Here is a 20,830-nt window from a genome sequence, read left to right on the forward strand (position 1 = left end):
GAGCTTTTTTTTTTGCTTGTTCTTTGAACAGTACATTTTATATGACAGTACTGCCAAGCGTTTTCTCTCATTCTGTGAAATTGACCTATGAGACTTTCATGGTGGATTTCTCCTAGTTTTCAGTAAAAGTTGGAAGCCTACTCCAGTTTATGTCGATTACCGATCTTTACTCCATTTCCCCCCTTTTTCTTTTGGGTTTACTAAGAGCTGGTTGTGCATGAGTGCACACATGTATGTGTCAGTCTGTTAGCTGAGTACTAAACTTAGTTTGCGTCCTTTTCACTTGATTTGAGCAAGCATTTATTATTGCCTTATGGGATGGGTGTTGATCTCTTTACAATTTTATTAAAACTATACTTTGATACTTGATGTATATCAATCACATATTTTTGCTGCCTGAACAGTCTTTTGGACATTTTTGCTCCTGCCCTTCCAAAGAATTTACTGAATCTAACCAAACCATGGACACATGTTTTGATTTACTTACTAGTATGAGTTTTACCTACTTAGGATTTTTTTCCCTCATAGGAACCAAGGAATAACCATATCGTCTTTCTAATATACTGTTTCATAAACATTACTATGGGTAGGATTTATTGCCCTGGCATCCTTGTCTCTTTATTCTTCCCATAATATTTGAGTTTCCATCTCTTCAGGTGATTAACTGTCCTTGTAAAGCTTTAGCATCTGTTCCAGTCTTTAAGATTCTCAGAACATGTCTGTTCCAAAGCTAGAATAAGAAGTTACTTTTTTTCGTCGAGAAACTTTCATTAGCTTTCTATTATAATACTGATTCCTATTCCGACAAATGCAGTTTTTTATGCTAGTGGGACGGACTAACTTCTTGATTGATTTTTGAGACGTTGTTTTGCTCAGCCGCCCAGGCTGGAGTGCAGTGGCGCGATCTCGGCTTACTGTAACCGGTGTCTCCTGGGGTCAAGCAATTCTCCCGTCTCAGCCTCCCAAGTAGCTGGAATACAGGCACCCACTATCATGCCTGGCAAATTTTTTTTGGTTTAGTAGAGATGGAGCTTCACCATGTTGGCCAGGGTGGTCTTGAACTCCTGACCTTAGGTGATCCTCCTGCCTCAGTCTCTCAAAGCTGGGATTACAGGAGTGAGCCACTGCACCCAGCTGATTTTTATTTTTCATACCTGACTTTCTGATTCTTTCCCAGACTGACATTGCTTTACCTTAAGTTCTGTGACTGATTACTGCTCAGTTGTTGAAAAAATGTACCAGAAATATGACGTATCTTCTGTTCTCTCAGTGTTTTTGTTTCTTGTCCATCTTTATTCCAATGTTGATGCACCTCGACTGTAATTTATTCAGTTATTCCACACATATTGTTTCCTAGAGTAATGTACTTTTATGTTTTAGAAGGATCTTAGTTAAATCTGTGGAAATAATAACTTTTATATGGTTATGAAGCTGAAGTCAATGTCTGCGGGCTGTAAGGCAGCTCGTCGGAGGTGTTTGGGTATGAAAAGAATAAGGTGGTAGCTAATGACACTTGGACTTAAATCGAAGTTGACTCATTGTATAACGGGTGCTAGGTTACTGCTCCCAAGTCTCCAGAGCTTTGCTGAGACTTTAAATTGCCTGAGATTATGAGTCAGTGCTCTGCATCATCAAATAAACAATAAACAGTCTGTTTTCTAAGAATGCATTTTGTGAAAACCATTCTTACCTGTGGACGATACAAAAATAGGTGACCAGTTGGATTTGACATACTGGCTGTAGTTTGCAGGTTCCTGGCTTACACCACAGTTGAAACAAATTTAATACTGGAAGTCTCAGTTAGTAGTGAATAACTGGTTTGATGTCCTGCTTTTGGTTTTCTTTTTTTTCTATTTTTGAGACGCAGTTTCTCTCAGCTCACTGCTTATTAATCCTAATGTTAACAGTGGTGGAGAGCTTTTGCCTTAAGGAAATGCATTGCTTTGTTTCTCTGCGACATGATATTACAGGCAGCCATGAAAAGATGTCCTTAAAATGTTTGCAAATCATAATTGTAGTTTTGAGGCAAAAAGGTATAAAAAAGTAATTATGCTGTTTTGCCATTCAGGCTGGAGTGCAGTGGTGTGATCTCAGCTCAATGCATCCTCCACTTCCCAGCTTCGAACGAAGACCTTAGCCTCCCAAGTAGATGGGATTACAGGCCCAAGCCACCATGCCTGGCTTTTTTTTTTTTTTTTTTTAATTCTTCTTAGAGATGTGGTTTCACCATGTTGACCAGGCTGGTCTCAAACTCCTGGCCTTAGGTGATCTGCCTACCTTGGCCTCCCAAAGTGCTGGGATTATAGGAATGAGCCATCGTGCCCAGCCGGTGTACTGTTTTTTTATGCCTTTATGTGTCAGTGTGTATAAATGTTGATAGGTCCTAAATAAACATCATGTGCAGTAGGTACTTAAATATTTCTTAATGAGATGAGCTTATTGTTTTCCTTTCCCTAATTCCTGGAGATGTCTGTCTGAGATCTGACCCTGTTTTTGGACTTCTGATATATTTTTTAGGTCTATAAAAATGTTTTCTTAAAAATTACTTTATGACCTAATACTCTTGGGTGGCTTGCAGGGTTCCTGTGTACAACCCTATAACTTAGACTGACTCAAGTCTAAGTCTACAAGTGGAGGAGACCGTCTGATTTAGTTTTCTCATTTTATAGATGAAGACCCAGAAGATCTGCATTGCCTGTCTAAAATCATGTAGGCCATCCGAGACATTATTTTTAATTTACATCTGAGCTCTAGATGCCAGTGGAAAAGAGAAGGAAAAGTTTATCACTTCTAAGTTATAATTATGCTTTATTAAGATTTCCCAACTTTGGAACTATGGTGACGTTTAATCTGTTAACAAACAAAACTACAACACACCACCCCCCAATCTCACAGCACAAAAATTGCCTGTAACTGAAAAAAGAAGAAAAAAATGAGCCTTTACGTAAGATGTACACATTGGCAAGCATACCCTTAAGAAACTTACCTGAAAGACACTTGTGTGCCAGAATTGGAGGGTAAAACCAATGCCAGCACATGCTGATTTCCCTTCACAAAATACCTTGTCTGCCTTTTTGTTGTGTTTTGTTGAACATGTTTTTGTTTCTAAGTGGGAAACCACTGTGTAGCCTTTTCACTGTGACATTATATTCAAATTAATGGAGATAATGTGTTGAAAAACTCGATATTTTTCCTTTTTAGTAACGTGAATAAAATAATATTGCGTGAGATTTGGTCTTTAAAAGTTTACTTAGCATTAATCCTAATGTTTACAGTGGTGGAGAGTTTTTGTCTTAAGGAAATGCATTGCTTTGTTTCTCTGCGACATGATATTACAGGCAGCCATGAAAAGATGTCCTTAAAATGTTTGCAAATCATAATTGTAGTTTTGAGGCAAAAATGTATAAAAAAGTAATTATGCTGTTTTGCCATTCATACTTTAAGAAATCAGATGATTTGATTTTGTTGGACTGGGTTTATTTTTGCTTTTTTTTTGTTTGATTAGTCGATTAGTTTTTTGTTTTGTTTTGTTTTTTTGAGACGGAGGTTCGCTCTTGTTACCCAGGCTGGAGTGCAATGGCGTGATCTCGGCTCACCACAACCTCCGCCTCCTGGGCTCAGGAATTCCCCTGCCTCAGCCTCCTGAGTAGCTGGGATTACAGGCACGCGCCACCATGCCCTGCCAGTTGATTAGTTTTAAAAGAAGCTGAACTATGCATTTCATTTAGAGCTTCGAGTTTCTTCTTGAGATTATCTGATCACATCTATATTCTCATGTTATGTTTATTTTACAGTTTACAACTATATTTGGTTAACATGGCTTCATTTGGTCTATAATAATGTACTTAATTTAGTCCCATTTTAAGGTATGTTGCTGAAGACTTTAAAACTATGCCTGAAAATGTGCCTTCCTTTAGGGTACCATATTTTGTACACAAAAGATGGTACCATTGGCAAGAGTTTAGTTCTTAATGAAGCAGAAAATTAAGCATAAAGCACTTGTTGGTGCCTCTTCCGAGCAGTGTTTTACTAAAGGGAACAGGGCATTGATAGCTGGAAGATTATAAATATGTGACATGTTAATCTCTTAACTGCAGAAAGGCAGGATAGGTTTCTAAATGTAGAGTCAGCTTTTCAAAAACACAAATCCTAGCAGTTGTGAACTTAATGTCAGTACATTTAAAGGTATCAGTTGAATGAATAAACAGTTTTAGGAATTTGTGATGGATATGTATATTTGCTAGGGCTACCATAAGAAAACACCACAGACAGTTGGTTTCTTCCAAGGTCTTCCCCGCTGGCCACCTTCTCTGCCTCCTCACATGAGCTTTCCTCTGTGTGTGTGTATCCCTGATGTGTCTTCCTCTTTTTGTAAGGGCACCAGTCATACTGGATTAGTGCCCACCTTAATGACCCGATTTAAATTTAATCAGCTTTTCAAAGGCCCAGTCTCCAAACACAGCTGAAAACTGAGGTGACCCTCTCCTCCTCCAGACACTTTTTCCCCCTTATTAGTTAGGATAGTTTGAAATTATAGTTAAAAGTTATGAATCTACCATACTGAAGAAACAGTATCGTTACAGTGTGTCTTGGTTTTAGCAAGACAGTTTGACAGAGCTGTGATTTGTTTCACAGCAGGTTGAGAACTCATACCTAACAAAATAACTTTAAGAGGTGATTCTGTGTGCATTTAGAAGCTTTTGGGTAGTGAATATTGTATTGGTCTATGTGTGACAGTATAGCTGGCTGACCATTTATATCATCAGTCACGTAAACCACACCGGTAGCATGTGCTGTACACCGAGCCTTGACAACATATGACATGACTTGGAATTAGCACCAGGACTTTCTAGTGCTAAGAATTCCCCCCACCCCCCCCAATTCTTTCGTTCTTTTTGACGGAGTTTCACTCTTGTTGCCCAGGTTGGAGTGCAGTGGCAGGAGTTTGGCTCACTCCAACCTCCGCCTCCTGATTTTAAGGAATTCTGCCTCGGCCTTCCGAGCAGTTGGGAATACAGGCGTGAGCCACCTTGCATGGCTTAATGTTTTGTATTTTTAGTAGAGACGGGGTTTCACCGTGTTAGCTAGGATAGTCTTGGTCTCCTGAACTTGTGATCATCCATTTGCCTCAGCCTCCCAAAGTGCTGAGATTACAGGTGTGAGCCGCCATACCCATCAGAATTTGAGTTCTTTTTCTGCAGTGATGAACACCGTCACATTGTAGGAGTTGAAAAATGTTGCTGAATGCATAAGTGTGTATGTATACATGCTGTTCTGTGTCGGTATCGTCACATCAAAATGAGGACCATGATACTGAAGAAGACATTAAACAATGTGCATGAAGCCTAGCCTGATGCAGATAATGTAGCAGGTACTCAGTAAACGGGAATATACTTCCCTTCATTTTCCTTAACGTTCAAATCAATGACAGTCAGACAGCAACACATAGATAGGACACAAAGGAACACAAATAGTAGGAACAAAGGTAACTCGATGTACTTCAGAAATTTTGAATTGAAAACTAAATTAGCTCCTTTAACACTGTGCCTTTTATAGAAGTTTGTAAACCACTCAGCTTTTAAATCCGTTGCCTACCTGGATCCTTAGCCTTAGGTTGTATGCTCTCATAATTTGTTCCTGTCGTTCTCTGCAGTGACCTTCAGGTCATAAGGTCTGGCCCTAGTCTACATTGCTTAGCTGTGTTTCAGTACCTCTAATAATAGCATTTAGCTCCATGGGAAGTGCTCAGCTACAGTTTTGATTCAGTGGATGCAATAAACTATCAGAATAATGGTGCTAAAGTGCATTTTTTTCTCATCACCTTTGCTAATTGTATGACTGTTGTATTTTTTCCTTTTCACTTCTCACCTAACAAAGTCATCCGGTCAGTTTTGTTTGTTTCATTACCCCAAAGTAATACAACTAACTGGAAATTTGATCTTCCCGTATGGGAAGAACAGAACCAGAGGTGCCGCCCTCTGTGAGCTGTAAATGGTAACATGATAACTCTTCTGGACCATATCTGCAGGGATGTCTTCCCTTTGCCATCTGTAAAGTGTGACTCCCCAGAGGGCTATGCTTTCTAGGCACCCAGTTCTCTAAGCACATCTTTCAGTTTCTCGTCTGGAAACAATTTGTAGTCTAGAAAAATCTGCGACTTTTTGTCCTCTCTTTATTTCTGCAATTATAGTCTGTCACTAACATTAATCATTTTCTTGTTTTAAAACCTGAGTGGACCCAGTTTGTCAGCACTCATTAAGAATCAAAATAGACATTCATCTGTACTCTCTGATCCGGTAGGTTACTTGTAGGGCCTTTCCCTGATCTTGAGGAATATTCATAAATGTGCACCAACCAAAAAGAGATGGTAGGAAAACACATTCAAGCACAAATATTTTAATGGAAAATGAAAATTTAGAAGCCAGGCACAGGGGCTCACACCTATAATCCCATTACTTTGAGATGCTGAGGCAGGATGCTCACCTGAGCCCCCGGGAGGTTGAGACTGGCCTAGGCAACATCTTTACAAGTAATTTTTTAAAAAGATTAGCTGGGCACAGTGGCAGAGGCAGCAGGTTCACCACCTCCGCCCTGGGTTCAAGGCTGTGGTGAGCCGTGACAATGCCACTGCATTTGAGCTTGGCCAGAGAGTAGACTGTCTCAAACTTTGAATCATCTGAATGTTGAACAAAACAAGAATTTATATATTTATTACGGGATAATAAGTTGAAACTGTACATTTGGACTAAATTAGGTTTGTAAGATAAAGTAATTTCGATTATACATTTTTGGATCATGCAAAGGGTTTCCACATCTCTTAAAAAATATGCTGTAGATAGGAGATTTAAGAAGATAATCTTATTTCTTTTTTTGTGTCCATAACTCTTTCACTATTTTTTTCAGTCATTTAAAATTTGAAATAATCGAATCAAGGATCACAGTTGGGCCCTAGCTTCAAGAATGGAATCAGAAAAGAATATGCTGTCTTGATTGAGGGTGATATTTAAAGTAGTAACGAATGTGTAGAAGAACTAGGAGAGGATTAAATATTTGGAGCAGTGGTTGTCCAGTCAGTGTATGCTGAACCCGGCTTTGTGATGCTGAAAATGCTGTACGTACTCAGTTCACTGAATGAGTCATAGCTGGATTGCCTCAGTAGTCCTGTGTTTTTTTAAATAACGTTATGCAGTAAAATGATGTTTCATGGTGAACATTCACAATATTAAGAGAACTTTATAGCCACTAATTGGCTAAATAGTAAGACCAATTTTTTATTTGCTTTTGGCTACTTTAATATAGCTGTGGTTTGAATTAAGTAGTTGATTGCCTGTAAGTGATTGGAATTTTAAATAAAAGCTTTTCTGAGTATCTAAGAAATTTCTGAGAGGATGAATGTTACAAAGATCTAATTCTGGGGAGGATCTCAGTTACTATTTAAGAATGAGTAAATATGATCAGGTAGAATATACAATTAATGCTTCGTGAATTTAGGAAGTGTTAGTTTATTTTGAATATCCTGTTTATTTAATAACCCATAAGTTCTTTGAGGGAAGGACTTCATTTATACATAATATACTCTTCATCAGGCCTGGTGTCTGGGTGGTAGAGTGTAAAGCTTGGAAGATTGGATGAGTGTCAGTGCTGTCTTGTGGCCTAGTTTAAAGACAGTTGTTCTAAAAGATACCATAATGGATGAAATACAGTGCTAAGTCTTCTTGTGTGCTCTTTGGGATCTGATTCCTAGTATCTAGTATCTAGTGCTCATGCGGGACAGGTGAAGACTGCGTCACATCTAGAGCATTCATTTGGCTATATAAATAAACTACAGTGGACACGTCCTGCAAAGCCTTACTTAATTACACTGATGAAGTAGTAGCCTTTTCTCTAATTTCACTCTTTGGCATATAGGCTTTTAAGTTGTTTTAGAAGTAGGCCTTTTAAGGTCTTCTTCCTTTAAAAAACTTTTTAATTGCTGGAAACTGATGTAGTACCAGGATAAATTAAATAATCAGTTCATAGCAGTTTGGACAGATAACTTTTCTGCTTTTTCAGTATTTTTTATTATGACCTGAAAATATTCCAGCAATATATATTTACTGAAGGAATTTTTATATGCAAGAATTTATATCATTTTGATTTTTTTTTTTTTTTTGCCCTGGAATGCAGTAGATGATGCTGAAATATCACTGATTACTAGTTTCAGCTGGGACATTGATGGCCTTTCCTAATCAGAACTAGCATTATGAAAACCTTACAGGTTATATACCTTTATCCAAGTTTTGGACTGAATAATATTGTGGGGAAGAGAATACTTACTCTATTTTCTTTGTCTCACTTGGATTCCACCTAGCCCATCTCATTTTGGAAAATCCTAAAAATAAAATAGTTGCTAATTTTTCCCCCTGACAAACATATCCCCATGATTGGTCAAATTATGATTTAGTTTCTTATAATTTCATCATGGATGGGGTTGGATGGTTTTTTTTTTTTTTTTTTTTTTTTTAAAGTCGCTGAATTCAGCACCGCTTCAGAACTGGCTGAGTGCCTACTATGTGTGCCGAGCACAGTACCACACATTACTGGTAGTTAGGCCAGAGCTGAGCAGGCTGTCCTCCAGAGCATTTGCCATCTAGTGTACTATAGCACATCTAGACCAGTGCCCTGGGCCAGTACCGTCAAAAGAGTATTTGGCTTATCATTAAGCATGGAATAAACATTCAGGCTACATAAAATTAATTGTACTCTTCAAATTAACTTTGAGGGGGGAGGATACCTTTTTCTTTACATGAAGATATTATAGTTGTCACTCTTCCTGTGTGGTTTCCCATCTCAGTAATGGGCAGTACCAACTGTTCAGTTGTCCAGAGAGGAACCTTGCATTCTTTCTTAAATATTTTTGGAATCCTGGTGTTCCTCTCTGACAATACTTAGTCTTTTCCTGGGTTACTGCAGTATCTTGCCTAATTTGGCTCCCTAACTCCCCCTGCTCCAATCTAGTTTCCTTATAGTCTGTATTTCTGCCTGTTTTTTCTGAAACTGTTTAATGGATTTGTTTTCTCTTAGTGCTGCTTTGAAGGTCCTCCTGAATATGGTTTCTGCCTCCGTTTCAAGCTTTACTCCTCTCTGCCCTTATCCAGCCCTTCCACACCTGTTGCAGCTCACTGGGATGCTTCTGTTGACTCCTCCCTCCTCCAGCACACCCTTGTTCTCACACCCCTCCTTGAGTCTGAATAGGACACTTTGAGTGTATTCCTAGACTGCTAACTTTAGTTAGGGCTTCTTCCTCGTGTGTCCACTGGGAAATTGCCCTTGCCTCCCTATTTGTCTTTCTCCGTTTATGAGATACAAGCTTAATGGGCGGTGCTTAGTCACCACTTTCTCCACAATTTAGGGCAGTAGCAGTTTTGTCACATAGTAGCCTACTCAAATGCTTGTTAATTTGTGATTTTAGAAGAGAAATCTGTTAACTCCATCATAAATCCATGATGTGTCGCAGGACAGCCAGCATACTTCCACATGTTAGATACTTCTTTATACTGAATAGATGTGAATATATCATTTTTAAAGAGGAATCAGCAAATGACACTCTGTGGACCAAATCTAGCTCACTCTCCTTTTATAAAGATCACAAGCAGAGAAAGGTCTTCACATAACTGCTTAGGGAAAAAAAAAATCAAAAGAAGAATAATACTTTATGATACAATGGTATTATGAAATCCAAATTTCAGTGTGCATAAGTTGAGTTTGATTGGAACACAGCCATATTCATTTGTTTACATATTGTGTGGTGTTGCTTTTGCACCGTAAGGCACAGTTGAGTAGTTGTAACAGGCTGTATAGCTGGTAAAGCCTGAAATAGTCATTGTGTGGCTCTTTATATAAAAGTTTCCTGACCTCTCCTTTAAATCGTTTCTGTGATATGAGAACAAATAAGTATAATGAGATACACTTAAGTCCTGTCTCAGTGGAAAAGAAAACCACTTTGTATTCAAGGTTTAAGTATGTTCAGTATCATTTGAGTTTTGGGAACTGTAGTCTATCCTATCTCATACATACCTAGAGCTTTTTGAGACTTTTAACATTACAGATTAGATGTTGAGAAAATAGAGACTTCATATCCTGTCGAGTTTCGTAGACAAAACTGGAGTGGATAACTACTCCACCCAACAGTCTTTTCCCAAACAACTAGTATTCTTTTTTAACTAAGTCAGTCTTCTCGCAAATAACTAACATTTTTTATTTTTAAAATTTACTTCTTTTCACAATTAAGGATTAAAAAGGAGCAACTTTTAATGCTGTTTGATAAAATCATTAAAACATTATGCTAAAGCCTTCTTAAAAATTTGGTTTTATTTTTGCCAGTATGTTACTTTGAAGAAAAATAGCACAAGCCATGTTTTGGTTGTATTGTCATTTTGCTAACTATTGGAAGCAACTTTATTTGTTCAGGGTTTATTATTAGGCAATGTGGAACCTTCATTTTACGTCATTTAATAAAATCAAATGGTTTTTTACATCATTGTTTACATCTTGTTGAAAATAATTAACTTTGTTTTATTTTTAGGGTTATATCCTGTGTTGTGACCTCATGGTTTAAGTGGGAATAAAGATGAGTATAAGCAGTGATGAGGTCAACTTCTTGGTATATAGATACTTGCAAGAGTCAGGTGAGTACTTTTATAAAGTAAATAGGCCTCAAATTATTTTAATATTCTCAAAATAATCTTTTATGCATTTGAAATTTGTATCAGTCCAAACCGTTGAACTTTGTATGTTTCTTTAATGTCTGGACTGCCATTTTAAAGCTGTTTTACTGCATGGTTTAACTCTCTGACTCTTTCAAATATGTTGAAAACAAGGCAATTATTTGTAACCGTTTGGCTTTCACTGTTCAAAGACCATTTTTATAATTTGTTCTGAGGTGAGATTATTGCATATGTTTAATAGGAACATATAAACTTTCAGCCACCTTTATTTTGACAATGTATATCCAGAATCCTCGATTAAATGTTGTTGGTTCTAATTGTAGTTAGCATTTCAGAAATTAAATTAACAGTGTTTTTCTAGAATGCCTTCAGAATTATCTGAATTGATTAAGTGTATCCTTGATCTGAATTCTTATTATTGTATTGGGAGTAATTAGAAATAGAAATCACTGAAAGCCATTTGCAACTAATACTAAATCAATGAGTGATCTTCCAAGGTTTATTGGTAGATAAAACAGAGGGAATACTGTAAGGGAAAATGTGGATGGATGAAGCAAAAATTTAAAAGTAGAAGAGGGAAAGTAATTGGGTATGGGTGGAGGTGTAGGGTGATGAGAAAGACTCATTGCAATTTAAGTGCAGGTTGCCATTAAAAATTAAAGCAGTTGGTGGTTTCAGATGTCATGGTCTAGAGATTGAATTTTAGAAATTATATGTTGAAGATACTGTAATGTTCTAGTAGTAAGGAGAGGTACCCCATAAAAAAGATAATTTTGGTAGTCATGTGTGAGGGTGTATGGAAGGATAGAATAGTCTAAGCCTGTAGAATATTGAGCCCTCAGTTATGGTTTTGAGACTTGAATCATTCTTCTTGTATGGCATATTTAGCTGTCCTTTTCTACACAGAGAATACAAACATGGCTTTCGATTTGAGAGCCCTTGGCTCGCCGAGATGTTCCCAGCTGCTCTTTAGCGCTGAGCATTTTTGGGGGTAGCGGTTTTCTATTCCCAAGCACCATCTGAGGTGTAACAGCTGTGAAAGTGATGTCCAGAGGACAGGGAGGGAGGGAAAGAGATTAGTAACTAAGCCAACAGAGAATAACTTTAATGAAGCTTTAAAATTAATAGCTCTTGTTTTGTTTTCTTTGTTTAAACCCGTAGACTGGTAATGAAGGCACATTTAAAAGATGACTTTCAAAGAATGTTTTGAATAAGATAAAATGATTAATAAAGTGAAAAAGTAGTGACTAGTGGTTGTTACATATGTAACTCGTGAACAAGTTTAACGGTTTCAAATACGTGTGTTTGAAAGTGGTTCTGCAGTACTTTGAACCAAAAGGGAAGAAGTGTGTTGGGTAAAAGCAAACTCTGCTTTCTGCTTCTTAACTTGCTCACCTTTTAAGCCGGAGCTTTGAGACTTCTGGACACCAGAGCAAAAAAAGGCTTCAAAGGATCGGTAGATGGGAAATACATTGTAAAGGCTTGTTGGTGTATGGTAAAGACCACTCTTGAGGTTGAACCATAACATCACTGTTTCTGGAAGTTAGAAACAGTTGAATAGCTTGGCAGCACCTTGTAGCCCAGTGGTGTTAATGAGAGCACTCCTATGTTTCTTTTTCTAAACAGAAGTCCGCAAATTGATACTTTGTTTAGGTAAGAAAACAGTGAAAAGGAGCAGTAAAGCAATATTCCATTAATTTCTGAACAAGTAGATTAAATATTATCAAAAGTCTTCTTAAACTTGCTTTTGTTCTTACGGAAAAAACCCTTCTGAATCCCATGTTTTAAGTCGAAATAAAAATAAAGCAAGAATTTAAAAAATTTTGCGTGGTAAACTGATCTATCAAGTTCTCCATAATTGTTTGCTGTGTTCTTAGATGTGCTTCGTGTATTCTTTAGAAAGTTTTAGACTTTACAGTGGTAGTGGCTGCTGAATCACATCTAAAAATGTGAATACCAATTCCTCGGTAAAAATCGTAACTTCCCATTTACATTATGAATTATAGGGAAATGAGAATCAGCTGATGACATTTTGACTTAGGGCGGTTTTCACAGGACTGCAACTTGCCATAAGTTTAAGCACTGCTTATGTAAGAGTTCTGAAATTTGGTATTCTATCTGCATCAGAGTCATACTCACTGGGGCCTGGGAACCTGCATTTTACAAATGCCCCAGGTGATTCTTTTGGCTTAATAAAGTTTGAAAGCCACTGGTCTATATTAGTTGTAGGACAGCTAGTGTCAAGAAAGTTGATTGATAGCAGGTATGTAGCATATTTACAATATCTTGAAGGAAAAATTATGCTGAATATTCAAGATAAAGTAGAAAGGATGGAATGTACACCTGCTGAGCTTTGGGCCATGAGAACCTATCCTAAAGAGGGGCTGCCACTAAATGTATGTATTTGTGTTTGTGGGTGAGGTGGAATAATGAGGCAGCAGAAATAAATGAGGCGTTTTTATGTCATAAAGGATGCCACGAGGTATTTATTTGAAATTATATCCAGAAATATGATGTGGAAGAGAGTTTGAGAATGTTGTAGTTCTGTGCACTCAGGACAGAGCTCAGACAGAACCCAGAATCTCACCTGTAATGAATACCCGCAGTGGCTTTAGACCTGGACACTTGCCACTTACTCCAAAAGCTTTTTCTTGGTTCTGATCTCCGATTATACTTAAATATGGCCAGTTTTGCAATTGATCCTAATTCCGAATCACCTAGTACAGTAATTTCTTCTCTGGGTTGTTTTGGTGATTCATCATATTTATCCCCACAGCCTGCACATGATACTTCTTGAGAATTAGTCATTCAATATCTAAGAAATCTGATATCAATTACTTAAGGTTATAACTTTTTCTTGAAAGATCTAAAGTAATACTGAAAAAACTGAAATCTGTATACTGCTGCTTTCCCCGTAATAGAGCACTGAATTGGATTAGGAGATTTGCAGAAAAGGAACATCATGGCAAAGAAATGATTTGTGCAGAGACATTCAAGGGACTGGTTTGTGAAGACTTCCAAAAAGGAAAAATAAAACTTGCTCCTGGCCTGTCTCATTATCTAAAGACAGTCAAGTCCAAAAACACCTTATGAAAGTTTTTGTGTTTTGATAAGTATGTGGTTTAGTAACACTGTTTTTCAGTAATGACTTTTAACGTTTGTTCTCTGCATATTGTTCAATGTTGACTGGACTGTAGTCTCTATCTCCAGTGGGGAAAACACTTAAATTGTTTTAGTTGTAAATATTTTTTACTGTTGTCAACACTAGAAGATACTGTACTGTCTGTTAAGTTTCCCTCCTCCTCCAAAATTACATAAATTCTCAAATTCATTTCTGTCACCTGTAAAATCTGTTGCTTGTGGAGAAGGGATTATTACATTGTGATATTCAGCCTCAAATATTTGATGGACATCTCTGTTTTAAATAACCATCCCTCGGACTCACCAAAACGCAATAAAAATATATTTATTGTAGGGTTTTTATTAACCGTTGTAACTTTTTGTTTTTCTCAAATTTATCTCTTAAAAAGTTCACCCTACACAAATTTCTCTGGTCCTCACCATTCTTGCCTTTTTATGAAGTAGACTTCCATATTCAACAAATATTTCTTAGGGAATAAAATAATTTTTTTCTCTTTTGAGATGACATGAAAATTGAGTGTATTTGACATGTACTGTAAGTAACGACGAACTTGATTCAGTATGCTCCCTTTAATCAGTGTTTGCCCCAAGGGCATTAATCTGATTGCCCTAAGAACTCATCTAGCAACCATATGCAGATAAATACTTAGTGGTACATGCTAAGTTGCATATAGTTGAACCTGATATAGTGTTAATTTTAGAGGCACTAAGCTGGTTTGGACCTTTTTAATCCCCTCGTCCTGCTCCTTTTGCGTCACCGTAGACTCCTGTCGTTATTTGCAGTTTTGGCTCCTCCCCCCATGAAGAAATAGTTTCTGACAATTCTTTTTGAACTTTCTGACACCTGTTTCTCATGGTTTTCTAAAGAAGCTGTCTTTTTATCTTGCTTCAGTTGTATATTTGCTTTAGGGAAAGAATTCTTGATACTAGATACACCTATTGCATGTTTAAGAGCTCGGTAACGCCTCCATTTATAATGTACTTGACTGTTGGAAGCTATGAAACATTGTTTGCATCTTATAATTGAAAGACTAACTGGGAATTGCAAAAGCAAAATGTCCGTATTACTAAAATGAGTAATTTTCTATATAGTGATTCTGAATATTATTTTTTAAAAATTCATTTAAAAAATGTTGCATACTGTCTCCATTGATAAGAAAGGTGATGTATAAGGAAGAAATATAAAATCGGTATTAGCATTCTCTAGAGGGACAGAACTAGTAGGAGAGATATATATATACATGAAAAGGAGTTTATTAGGGAGAATTGACCCAGGACATCACATGGTACAGTCCTGCAGTAGGTCATCTGCAAGTTGAGGAGCAGGGAAGCCAGTGGTGGATCAGTGCAAGTCCCAGAACCTCAGTGCAGCCTTCAGTCTGTGGCCAAAGGCCGGAGACCCCCTGGCAAACCGCTGGTGTTAGGTCCAAAAGTCCAAAACCTGAAGAACTTGGAATCTGATGTTCGAGGGCAGGAAGCATCCAGCACGAGAGATAGATGGAGGCTGGAAGACACAGCAAGTCTAGTCTTTGTGTGTTCTTCTGCCTGCTTTATTCTAGCCACGATGTCAGCTGATTAGATAGTGCCCCCCCCCCCCCCCAGATTGAGGGTGGGTCTGCTTCCCCCAGTTCACTGATTCAAATGTTAATCTCCTTTGGCAACACCCTCACAATTCTATCCTGGAACAACACTTTCCGTCCTCCAATCAAGTTGACACTCTGTATTAACCAGGATGATGTATAAGAAGGCTGACACATGTAGGCTTGAAGAGTTTGGTTTGTGAAAGATCTAATTATCTGTCCCGCACTCCATCTCCCTCCATTTTTTTCCCCCTAACTTTTTCAAAGGGATTTTCTATCTCTTTAAATACAGGCCTTGTAACCATATCATGTTTTTTTTGAGATGGTGATTAATACTTCAAATGTTACATTGGTTTATAAGATCACAAGTCAGAACCATAGACTGTTACTTTTTAGTTTAGAAAATGTGATCACAGTAATCACAAAGTAACCTTTATGTATAACATTAACACGACCTGTACTCCATGTAACCTATAGCTCATTCATTGGTTGTCTTCTTTCATTGTAGCAGTTTCACATTAGCCCTGTAATGGCTAATGAAATATTACAGTGCAGTTTCTTTGTTGACTCAGATGAAGGTAACTGGGCTGGTTAACCATTCCTTCCTACATACCTATGCCCAGTGCCATTTCTAAACAAATATTAACCAGTGGATTTGATGGAGTCAGGTTAAAGTGGTTATCAGTAATGTGCTTCTTCCATGAAGAACTGGAGCGAAGAGAGCTCAGCATCTGGTATATCCACCTTCAGTCTTCCTTTTATCAGTAGATAGTCAGCTACAGAAGTGCAAGTAGGTATATAATCAAATAAACAAATCAAATGAATAACCTCGATTTTACACACATGGTTGTATCCATGACTGATGCACAATAAACAGCAAGCAGTTGTCATAAATGCTGATAATTATAATTCTCTTATTTCCAAGTAAGTTTTTCTTCTCTTTTTGTAAGCTGAATTGCCGGTTTTTGCTGACACAGGAAATTACTATTACACGTTCCTGCTCACACACTTATCAAAGGACAATGGTCCTTTAATAGTTGCCAAACAGAGAATTTGTTCGGTCTTAATTAGCATTTGTTTTGTTTTGTTTTTTAGGACTAGCCAGCATAGGGAGAGTATAACATGTAAATTGATTTTGGCATTGTTACTTTGTGTATTTTTGGAAAGCAGTTTGGCAATGATGAAACCTTCTTTAAAATGCTTATATCCCCTTCAGCTTTTGAAGGGAATCCATCATAAGGAGGAAAAAAAAATTATACATGGCAAAAGCCTATATACATTAGACATTTGAGGGTAAGATTCTTTTAAATAGTGATCATTGGAAAAGTCCAAATGTCTGGCTATGGCATGAGTAATTTACTGACTGAATATTATGATGCTGTTAAAATATTCAGAAAAATATTATTTATACCAAATGTTCATAGTTACATGCATTTTTAAGGGCAAAATTAGGGCAGGATATTGTATGGCTAGTGTGTAAGTACTGGATCTAGCTCTTCAACAGCTAAGATCCCCTGTGTCATTTTTTCCCCCCATCCTATTTACCTTTTCCAAAATCTGCATCTGTAGGGCAAAGTTGGAGACAAGGAAGCATTTGATGGAACGTGAGTATAATTTGTGGGGCGTTTCTGACTCGAAGCTTAACTAGGACCATGGATCAGTCAGGTTATCATTTCAGACTAGGGCGGTATGTTGTGCTCATATTTCAGCTTTGCTTTTTTCATCAGTTTGTCTCATTTTGTCATCCTGTACCATAACCATGGTGTTCAGGGTCCATTTTCTTACTCTTGTATTGCCTCTTTGCAAAGTAGAGTTGTCAGGCTCTGTACAACTGGCTCCCCCTTTGGGAACACAGTCCCTAACATCCTTTCTGAAAGCACTTCCTGAAACAAGCAACATATAGAAAATGGTTGTTTTTGATCTCATGCGTGACACCCCACTCCCTGCCAGCTGCCATTGCTTGCTTGTCTTTGTCACTGAATGACTATATACTTCATGGTTTTCAGCCTTATTTCTTTCTGGAGTCTCTCTTCTCCCTAAATCTCAATACTCTAGTCAATGTTTAGAGTACTTGATTGCCGAGGTGCTATCAGATTTGCTCTTACCCTTGGAAAGAAGGGATGCTATTTTAGGTGGTCATGCTGAATTTTAACGTTTAATAGATTTAGGTGGTCTCTCTTGCTTCCTATTATATAAATCAAAAGCTCTCCCTAGAAAAAGTCTTCTTTGTATATATATTTACAGATAAATGGAAATAGCTTCTGGCACAAAACTAGTTCAAATTTTAGATTTTTCTAAGGAAGACCTAAGTCATACGCTTTTTCTGGAGTCACAGATTTTTTTATGATGTGCCAAGATACATTATAGTATTATTACATTCTAATTTTAAAAATGTTTATGGGGTACCTGTTAACTCAGGTAATGTGCTGGTTTCCCAGAATTAAAGGATTGCTAGACATAAACACTTTGTCAGGATCTCAGTCTAGTAGTCACACACAGGCAAATCACCATAGACATGGAGGTGATAACCAGTGTGCGAAGTACCACACATGCAGAAGCGTTAGGATCACATAGCAGAGACTGATTAGCCCTGGGAGGTGAAAGAGGACTTCACCTCCATTCAGATAGGAGAAAGAGCAAAGGAACACATAAGGCTCGGAGGCATGATATATAATGTAGCATATTCAAGATGTTAGATGTAATTTGCCGCCACTTGAATTTATTGTGTAATGGGAATCAGACGGGGTGTGTAGTATTGAGGAGATGAGGCTGGAGAAACCCAGCTGGATTACAGAAACAACTGTGTGCCATAATTAGGTGTTTGACCTTTATTATGAAGGCCAAGGGAATCACTGAAAATGCTCAAGTACGAAGTGATACGATCAGTTTGTTGTTTTACACATAGTAGTCTAGCTGTAGCTTGGCATATGTACTGAACTGAGGAGGAGGGGAGAGAAACGTATAGCAAAGGGTAGGGGGACTGAACTCAGATCTGGCAGAAAAGGTAAGGTGATGAGCATCTACAGATGGTAGAGTAGTAGGATTTGGAGTAGGATGGTAGGATTTGGTAAATTGTCAAATGCTAGGAGCAGAGAGAGAAGAGGGAGTTTGTATGACCATGACTTTCAGGTGTAATGAAATGAGATCAGAAGTTTCTCAGGAAAAGGAGTTTAGGGAGGGGAAGAAGGAAATTAATTTGGAATATAATAATTTTAAACTGCTATGTAATGCCAAGACTAGAAATAAAGAAAATATTCTAGTTGAATTCAGTGTTTGTTTAAGCAGAGCATTTAAGTGTGGAACTTCTCTAGGGTAAACATTAATGAGAAGTGCCAAAACAATGCTAATGACTACTTCAGGGTTGTTACCTTGCTATCTGAGAGCATCCTAAGTACATCTGCAGTACCTTGAGAGGCACGGAAGCACCTGTGATAGCTTTTCTCCTGGTCTGACAGAGCAAATTCAGGATATATGCAACATTGGTACAGTTCCACCTGTAACTCTTAGGGTAGTCTTGGACATATTACTACTTTAAACTTATACTCTATAAGCTAGTTAAATATGGTCTAAATTTAACAATTTTGACTATTTAAGTTGCAGTCATGAATAAAGTGTATAGAAATCATGTATTTCAAACAAATTTATAAGCCTTATGTAAGTCAAAGCACTTTTAAAACCTTGGCACTAAATACAGCAATAAGTTTAGTGTCTCATGCACTGTGTAACCACTTTCCAAGACCCTGAGTTGAAAACAAAGCAGTGATGTATTCTTTTACACTCTGTCAGGAAACAGGAGCTCACTGTCTACCTTAGCTTTTTCCTTGACCATATTTTAACTGTTCAAGAGGAGTAGTAGTCTCTGAATGAATTGAATATGTACTTTCTCATTTATTAGTTGTGATTTTCCATTAGATTATAAAATAAAAATTATGTGCACAACGTCTACCATATGGTATAGGCTCTCCATAAATGATGTCTTCTATCTTGAAGTTTTCTTAAATCTCTAAGCTTATTGGCTGTTTGGCTGTTTTTACTATGTTTGATTTACTGTGAATTTATTTATGGAGGGAGGGGATGTAATTGAAAACAGGCATCTCCAACCTCACTGCTTAAGGATTTTACTGCTGTTTCTCACCATCCTCCCTAGTCCTTATTCTCATCTTTATACCTTGTGATCTGGAATCTACTCATATTCAGGTAGTTGTGGGTTTCTTGATAAGCACAATTTAGAATGGTGCTTCCCTTTGCTCCTCCGTTGGTATCTTTCTTAGCTATCTCTGTGAGCTCAGATTAAGATGAAAACTATAAATGCATGTAATTATAATCTTACCTATGGGCAAAAGCAGGAGACTAAAATCATTTTTTCACTTCCCTTTCCTCCTGTGGGTTACATGTTGTGAACATAATGGGTTAGGTGTTCCAAAAAGAGGAGGCTGGGGTTACAAGGAAGATCAACCTAGGTGGACTTTGACTATCAAATAACTACATTTTCCTAGCCACATGCTGTTTGTGAGCCCACAGTATTTTATAATGGACTGTTTCTAAGTACCACAGGGGTATATGAGTGAAAGCAACAAAATGCAAAAAAGACATGTGCTAAAAAACTAGGGTAGACAGGCTAGCCAACAGAGATACTGCATAGATTAGATCAGTTTAACCAACACCCAAAATAAGCCCGTATTTATTTAATTTAGTATAAATGTAGATTATTGTGTGTTACATGTAGAATTTAATTGAATTGTTTAAAGTACATTATAGAAATTACTACTTACTGCTAAATGATTAATATTTCAGTAAAGAAAACCACCTTTGGTTTATCAACTTATTAGAATTTTACCTTTGAATTTTGACTAGCTATTCATAAAAAGCAAGGCCAGCATAAAGAGATTTTTATTATGCAAGTGCTTTGGTTTTAAGTATTTCAAGTTAAAAGTAAATAATTGCGAGTGGGAACCTGTAAACCAGATACTCATTTGCTAGCTCTGGATTTCATATAGATGAGTTATTACTCACTGGCAAAGGACTGGTATTGTTTAAAGCACTTAATTCGTACATAAAATGGGATTTAAGCGTTGTAATTATTTAATATTTAAATTTATATTTGTTTGCCTTTTATTTCCTAAGTAGTTTCAAAGAGCTGCAAAATACTGAATTTATCAGATGTTTGACAGTTTATATGTAGAAATTTAAATACCTCAGATTTTACCTGAGTACTAGATTGCTTTAAAGACCTTACTGAATTGTAACGACATAGTAGATAACAGTTACATGAAGTAAATTCTGAAAATCATTCAGAATGAGTGCCTATTTAAAGCATATTAAGTGCAATGAAAGAAAATTTGAAATAAAGTTCCTTAGTTCTGGATGTAAAAAATTTAAAATATACTATAGAAATATTAAATA

General features: G+C 37.2%; 1 protein-coding gene across 50 annotated transcripts in view; it reads left to right on the plus strand.

Moving 5' to 3' along the window:
• Positions 1–20,830, plus strand: part of TBL1XR1 (TBL1X/Y related 1) — a 192,563-nt gene that overhangs the window by 133,094 nt on the left and 38,639 nt on the right. For 45 of the 50 annotated variants that reach the window (XM_078353784.1, XM_078353813.1, XM_078353782.1 and 42 more), the window contains one exon: positions 10,565–10,667. The exons of the other annotated variants lie outside the window; for them this stretch is intronic. In XM_078353784.1, the coding sequence (XP_078209910.1) occupies positions 10,610–10,667 (58 nt within the window). In that variant the 5' untranslated portion in view covers positions 10,565–10,609. The remainder of the gene's footprint in view (positions 1–10,564; positions 10,668–20,830) is intronic. 50 annotated transcript variants of the gene reach the window in all.

Source organism: Callithrix jacchus, chromosome 17 (assembly GCF_049354715.1).
Source record: "Callithrix jacchus isolate 240 chromosome 17, calJac240_pri, whole genome shotgun sequence".
In the NCBI taxonomy this organism is placed as follows: domain Eukaryota; kingdom Metazoa; phylum Chordata; class Mammalia; order Primates; family Cebidae; genus Callithrix; species Callithrix jacchus.